Below are 7,500 nucleotides of genomic sequence, written 5' to 3' on the forward strand. Positions count from 1 at the left end.
CAGCCTCTCATTACCCAACTGTACATCCATTTATCATCCAGCATTGGGTGACCAGCTTTGACAAGGTCCCATTAGTCCCCATTAGCCTGCATGGAAGTCAAACTGTGCTGGACCATCACCATTAGCCTTATTATTTGCCTTGTATTCGTACCAGTCAAACCAGGCGGACTAATTATCCGACTGCTTTTGAAGCAAAGGGCCAGGCCAGTGCTGCTTAGTCACAGGGCTGGTTTCCACCACAGGGACGAACCCAAACCAGACTAAAACATGGCTTTACATAATACTGAAGTGGCCATGTGTGTGTGTGTGTGTGTGTGTGTGTGTGTGTGTGTGTGAGCAGAACAGTGAATGCCATAGAGGCTCTCATGTGTGTATGTGTGTGTGTGTGAGTGAGAGGGCCTCGGCTTAAATTAGTGCAGCGCAAGATGATCAAATGTCGCCAGCACTCCTGTGGTGTGTGTTTCTGTACTGTATTTGTGTGTGTGTGTGTGTGTGTGTGTGTGTGTGTTTATTGACGCTGCAGATGGTAAAGTCACCATAGTGCACAAATCACTTCCCTCTGTTCAACTGGAGTTATTGCTAACCTGATCTCTGACCTCAGGCATCTGCTGCCGCCATTTAATTATGTTGAAATATTAGCGTAGATGTGTGTACTGTCAGCTGACACTGGGCATTAGCCTGTACGGTTTTGGGGTTTTGGGACAGATAGATAATGTATTGGAGCTGAATAATCCTTAAAGTTAATCTTTAAAAGACACAACCCAATGATGGATTGGGACAAGCGGCGGCCACCATGGCTGACTGTGATAGGTCAAGATATCTGTCAGTCAAGCAAACACAACCTCTTTACAGGAATTTAGACGTTTCCGTGGTACGTCCAGGTTTCTGGAAAGCTTAAACAAGAAAGATATGGCTAGGCCAGGCTAGCTGTTTCCCCTTGTTTTCAGTCTTTATGCTAAGCTAACTAACTTCTGGCTGTAGCTTCATATTGACAAAACAGACATGGAGGTATCAACCTTTTTAATCAGGAAAAACTAGAAGTTCCCTCTTTGCCTCCAGCTGGTGCTCCGGTTCCTTACATGCTAGCAGTTTCCCCTTTTTTTCCAGTCTTTATGCTAAGCTAAGCTAACCGCCTCCAGGCGTTAGCTTCGTATTTACTGCACGGAAGCGAAACTGGTGTCAATCTTCTTATCAGGAAAAACAGAAAGTAATGGCGGGGCGCTCCGCCCATGCCACAGTGACATCAAAATGTCGCACTGTGCAAACTCCAGATTCTTGACTTGATTATTAAACTTTCCGGGTGTCTTCAGGCTCCGCTGGCTCTGCAGTATTCCTTCCAGGAGGGACAGGCAGGCTGGAAATTGAGTTAGAAAACCATAAGTCTCAGCACCTGGCCAAGAAAATTCTCTTCTCTTATCTATTTTAGTGATGTATGGCCCTATATCTCTCTCTCTCACACACACACACACACACACACACACACACACACACACACACACACACACACACACACACACACACACAGGTATATTGTATATGACGGTCATTTTGTGATAAGGCACGGCAGAAATCTTCCCCTTTGACAACCCCCATGGTGAAATTGTAAGTGTTTTACTCGTTTGACGTCATATCCCAGACAGGCGTTTCGTGATTAATTTCTCAGGAAGATAGGAAGTTAAATATTGTCAGAGATGGCGCGCAGGAAGTGAAACACGCAGTGGGTTTTCTGTGGTGCGTATTTCATCGTGACTTATTACTTACTAAAGCAGCAGAAAGAAAGAAAAAAAAAAAGCTCACACTCAGCAGGCGCTCGCACACATAACACCAGGCCGACTGCCAAAAACTCAAGTATTGATGGACTCTCAAGTATTGATGGACCATACAAGCACAGGGCCTGTTTATGAGGCGCTTCTTCTTTAGCTAGACCTGATCCAGTTTTCTGTGAAAAGGACTAAGAAAGACGACATTTGTTTTCTGCAGTGATCATTAACGCTTTCCTGTTGAATTCTGCACGTTAAGCTGAGAGCAGCCAGATTACACCAACTAGGAAGCAGAGTGTCAGACTCGGCTGTGTTGCTACATGCTTCACTTTTTAATGGGAGGAGGAATGTGAAGCAGGTGGCTTGATCCAATGTAGCCAAACAGCACTAAATATATGACGAACAAAGCTTTTAGGACGTTCTACTGACTCAACCAGCGGTCAGAGTTTCTTGCCAAACGATATGATGACTGTGTGCAGAAATAGGTGGATATTAGCGAAGTCATCGTCGATAACTGTTCAGGTCTACACAAGCTGCCACACGTTCTCTGTCGGTGTTCATGTTGAAACTTCATTGATTGGTCTCAGCCTTCAGAATAAAGATCAGACAGGCTTTCTGAAGTTAAGACCCTGAAATGATCCGACCCATGTGTGTGTTTAGTTACATTGATTACTTTAACGCAGTTGTTTTCATGCGTTTCTAAAAACCCGTTCTCTCCGTCCCTGAAGGTGGGTGCTCGGCCCGGGTGGTGAAGGTGTCTCCCGGTCCGTTAATCCGGGTGGAGGGTCAGCCGGTCTCCATCCGGTGTGATGTCAATGAGTACAGCGGACCTCGTGAGCAGGTGAGTCACGTTTCACATCACAAAGGACAGAAACTACATGAAGACTTTGTGCTCCAAGCCCATTTTTGCCCAAAAGATTTAATCCCATATAGTTTAATTCTTTAAAAAAAAACAATTGTGCGAATGTTACTTTGCCGTGTGTCTAATTGTACGTATAGAACTGAAGTATTCATTGTACCACTCAAGGTTTCTCAACCTCCCAGAATCCCTTGCAATTAGAGAGCAGTTTAATTGTCACGTGACTATGTCATGTTTTAATATTCTGTTTTAAAGAAGCTCCAAGTGGATCATGAAACAGTTATACCGTACTCAAACCTGTTGTATTAAACATGCATCAAAAGGATCGGGAGGTCGGTTAGTCATGGAAATCGGACCACTTGCTTTAGATTTATTCCCTGCGAAGTTTAAACGCAGAAAGAAGAAAGAAAGCTCGTAACGTCAAAGGTGTTCACCCTCTGGAGAGCGTGAACGTCCTCTCGGTAAAGTCCTATCCCACTCTGTCCGGGCAGGATTTCGAGTGGTTGGTGTCCAAGGAGGTGAGCGGTTCGGGGAAGATAAAGATCATCTCCACCTTCGACAACCGCTACTCCCACACGTCGCTCAGCAATCGCGTGGCGTCCGGCGACATCACGGTGGCGCGTCTGCGGGACAACGAGGTGGAGCTGAAGATAGCGGAGGTGAAGTCGCTGGACGCTGGCTTCTACTGGTGTACAACGCCGAGCACCGACTCCGTCTTCAGTGGCAACTACGAGGCCCAGGTCCAACTCACTGGTATGTGAGAGCTGTGTGTGTGTGTGTGTGTGTGTGTGTGTGTGCGTGTGTGTGTATGTGCGTGTGTGTGTGTGCAGCTAGCTGGCTACGATGGCTCATTTAACAGCTATCCCCATGACTTACTGATGCTCTACTGACCATGTGTATATATCCTCCCTCGCTCGCTCCCACTGGTTTCAGACAATGATCATGATTTTGGCTTTTCGTGCACACCTCAACACGCTGGTGGTGGTGGAGCAGATGTCAGGTGGGAGGACTTGGCTTTTGTCAAACGAGTAACCAGGGAGAAACACAAAGGCTGAGAGTAGAATATAACAATCATGAACGCTCTCCACGGGGACAGATGTTCAAATTACACGGCGTTAAACTGTCCGTGAGTGGAAACGTTAGTTACAGTTGGTAACATTTACATCGCCATCCATCAAATCAATAACAATAAGATATTACTTTCACTTGAAACTGATATATTATATTCAGCACCGTAGTGGGAGCAGCTGCTGGAGACCAGCACAGCAGGCGGGAAATAGAACAAAGTCATCAAGACGACAAGATTACACCAAAAACACAACCTTCTGTACAAGAAGTCGTCCATTTAAGAGTCGAACACGGAGCAGAACTCCACTACTGACGTGAGGAAGATCAGACGTACAGTGGTAGTCTGTCCAGAAACCGTGTTCTAGTTAGACTCTTCAGACCTCGCTGTGTACAGCTTTTTTTTATTTTAATTTGGACTATTTTCTGACACAGAAACGGAGAGAAAGAGAGGGAAAACCCGCATTCAGCATTTTCCTTTGAATTTAATTGAGTTTTTTTTCTCTCCAGTCAGTAATTACACACACATTTTTTGGCGACTCTGTTGATTCGAATCCGCTTTTCGACCGAGCCCGAACCCACAGCGTGCTTAAAAATGATAATTCATGAAAAAAAAAAGACACACATAAGAAGGGTTTCAGGAGCATTTTATGCCGTGAACCTCCAAATTTGAGAGAGCCGGTCCCAAAGAGGGATCGTCTGACAGCAGCAGGTTAGTTAGCTCCATAATGCACCATCATGTTCGGCTGCTTCCCGGCACGGCTCCCCAGACACCTTGTTAAATTTAGACCCTGAATTAACTAGGCGGCTCTGTTTATGTGCGACAGGAGGCCGCGTGCCGCCTATATATATATATATATATATATATATATATATATATATATATATATATATATATATATATATATATATGTATATGTGTGTGTGTGTGTGTGTAGAGCGCATGTATTAGCGAGTGGTTTGTCTTTGTGGTGTACGGAGAGTGTTTGTGTGTGAATAGTCGTTAACAGAGATGACAAGTCGGATTTGTTGCTGCAAGGTCTTTACCAGTCCAGACACACACACACACACACACACACACACACACACACACACACACACACACACACACACACACACACACACACACACTGCTCCCATTGCCCCACTGAGGCTGTTTGGTTATGTAAGAAACAAGTAGAGTACAGGTCGCTGAGGGTTTGAAAAACTCCTTTCAGGCTAATTTTAATTGATGGAGAGCAAAACGCAGATTATTCGCACTGCCTTCGTTATCTGCCACAGGCGCTCTCGTCACACAGCGGCGGTGTGTACTCTTAACTTCCACTACGAGTGTCGGTGGTGTCCAGCGCTGTCCCGTCAGTGTCCACGCTTTACGGCTTTAGGAAGACGATGTCCCTGTTCTTTATCCGATCGGTCGTCAACAGCCTTGAATCCACCACAGGGTCTTTCTTTCTTTTCTCTCCGAACGCTTAAAAGTCCGCCTCTCCCTCCGGACGCGAATATGGCACGAGTGTAATTCCCATAATGCACAGCTTCGCGCTCATTCCCAGCCATCTGCTTCTTCTTGGATTCATTTGTAACACGACCAGAATTAGCTTTCAACAAGAAATGATTCACCATTTCTGTGAAGTCCATTGGGATGGAACTCCATGCTGGAAAGAGTTTACAGCCATGCTTACATTACAGTGTTGATTTTGAGTTTTATAAGTAGATTATTAGTTAATTATCACACCTAAAGTCAGCTCATATGTGGACAAACCAGCCGAGCTCCCCGATTCTTTAATTTCCCCTCACGACGCTGACTCGTCGGCCTTCTCGATGTGTCATAACAAGTAAGGAAACAAAGAATCTGCTCTGTTAAGACCTGCTCGGCCTCTGGAATGTCACATTTAGCAGCGGAGCACTTCCTGGAAGCAAGCAGGAACTTTTTCATTGAGCGAAAGAGAGTCGACTGTGTTGCCTGAGCGGGCGAGTCCTCAACCTTTTGTGAACACTCCTCTGGACGTGTTCACGGCGACGGCCTTATCTGGAGCCGGTTGTGTGTTTAACTCAACCTTGACAAGAGTTCAGCCTAAGTGTAACCGAAATCTGACTTGTATTGAAAGTAATACTGAGTCATCATTATTTCTGATTCTGTCACTCTTCCCTAAGAAATACCTGCATTTTTATGTTTTAGGTACATGCACTTCCATGTTAATGTGTCTGTTTTTAATCAGAGGTACTGAGAGGCTCATTTCCTGTATGCATACTGAGTTTTACCTCCCGCAACGTCGTACTGCCGTGGGATTAAAGAAGGCAGGGAAAGGCATTGCTTACCTTGATTATGCTGCCATCGTCGTTGCTTTTTGTTTTTTGCTGGTTTTCACAAATACTGGAAATTGGTTTAAACAGATTATTGCAGTAAACAAGATTCTTCTTGCGCTCGGCTCAGAATATGCCTCCGGTAATAGACAAAGAAGAAAAATAGGGGAGAAAATGCAAATACGCTGCTGATTATCCACCATGCTCTGTGCTAGTTGCACCAAAGAAGTAATGGAAAAGTGGAAAGAAACGACATAAACACCCATTTTTAATGACCTTAACCTCAGTTAAAATCAAACTAACCTGCGCTAAACTGCTTTCACTTTCTGCAGAAGAACAGAATATAGCGTGTGTGTGTGTGTGTGTGTGTGTGTGTGTGTGTGTGTGTGTGTGTATATATGTGTATATATATATATATATATATATATATATATATATATATATATATATATATATATATATATATATATATATATATATATATATATATATATATAGTCTTTACTGTGTTGTGCAGTTTCTTATATTTGACATTTGTAGTCAGCGATATTCTCCTGTCGGTGTCATCCATGTCTTCCTAAAATGTTTGTCTTGCTTCTTCCCCTGTCAGTCATCCCCAACACCCTCAGGGTCTCCCCCTTGACCCCGCCCCCAGTGGTCCCAGAAGGAAGTGACCTCACGCTCTCCTGCAACGTCACCCGGGAGCTCACCCGCCCCACCTACCTGTCCGTCACCTGGTCGGTGAAGAGGGGGGCGACGTCGGAGGAGATCTTGGCCTTCGGCCCTCAGGGCGACGTGACGACGGGGGCGAAGTACGCCCGCCGCTACGCCGACGGAGGCGTCCGATTGGTTCCCGGGAGGAACGGGCTGTTCGAGTTGGTGATTTCCAAAGTGACGACCTCTGACGAAGGGGTTTACGAATGCAACGGCACGGAATGGACGCACGAGGACGGAGGGAAGTGGATACAGATCGTGACGAGCAAGAGAGAGATGGGAACGGTTGCTGTTACTCCGACAGGTAAGAGAGAGAACATCATGACTCTTATGAGGTTTTTTTTAGGGGCCGGAGATGTGGACTTGCAGTTCATTAAAGCTGGTGGAGCAGTGTTTACACCTGATAGTTGTATTGGATTTCTTTTTATTATTGAGTGCACTTATAGAGTGGAAAAGGCTTCTACGTGCCAGAAATACGGGAGAATTGTGATGAGAGGGCAATAAAAATCTTCAAGTGTTAACGTGCATCCTTAACAGTGACACAATTTAAAATTTAGTCACTGAAAAAGAAGTGAACAAGTAAGTCCAGGCTTCTAAAGCACCCTTAAAACCCCACAGGGTTTTCCACATCAGAGGTTTTTCAAATGGAAAGAGAGACCTGAAGCGTGTTTAGTGTCAAAATCCGTACTTACTTCTTTTGAGTCATAACTCAAATGTGAGCGAACAGACGTGAGCTAATTCTGCACACAGTTTACAAACCCTACGGGTCACATATGCTAAGTGCAAGTGATCCTGTGCAAC

General features: G+C 45.0%; 1 protein-coding gene across 2 annotated transcripts in view; it reads left to right on the forward strand.

The window, feature by feature from the left end:
• Window positions 1–7,500, forward strand: part of ptgfrnb (prostaglandin F2 receptor inhibitor b) — a 36,562-nt gene that overhangs the window by 1,115 nt on the left and 27,947 nt on the right. For both annotated transcript variants that reach the window (XM_068719859.1, XM_068719860.1), the window contains exons 2-4: window positions 2,489–2,601; window positions 3,111–3,372; window positions 6,596–7,003. In XM_068719859.1, coding sequence (XP_068575960.1) covers window positions 2,489–2,601; window positions 3,111–3,372; window positions 6,596–7,003 — 783 coding nt within the window. The remainder of the gene's footprint in view (window positions 1–2,488; window positions 2,602–3,110; window positions 3,373–6,595; window positions 7,004–7,500) is intronic.

Source organism: Cebidichthys violaceus, unplaced genomic scaffold, assembly GCF_023349555.1.
Source record: "Cebidichthys violaceus isolate CVI_PGR_0920_01 unplaced genomic scaffold, fCebVio1.0.p SCAF_24, whole genome shotgun sequence".
Classification (NCBI taxonomy): domain Eukaryota; kingdom Metazoa; phylum Chordata; class Actinopteri; order Perciformes; family Stichaeidae; genus Cebidichthys; species Cebidichthys violaceus.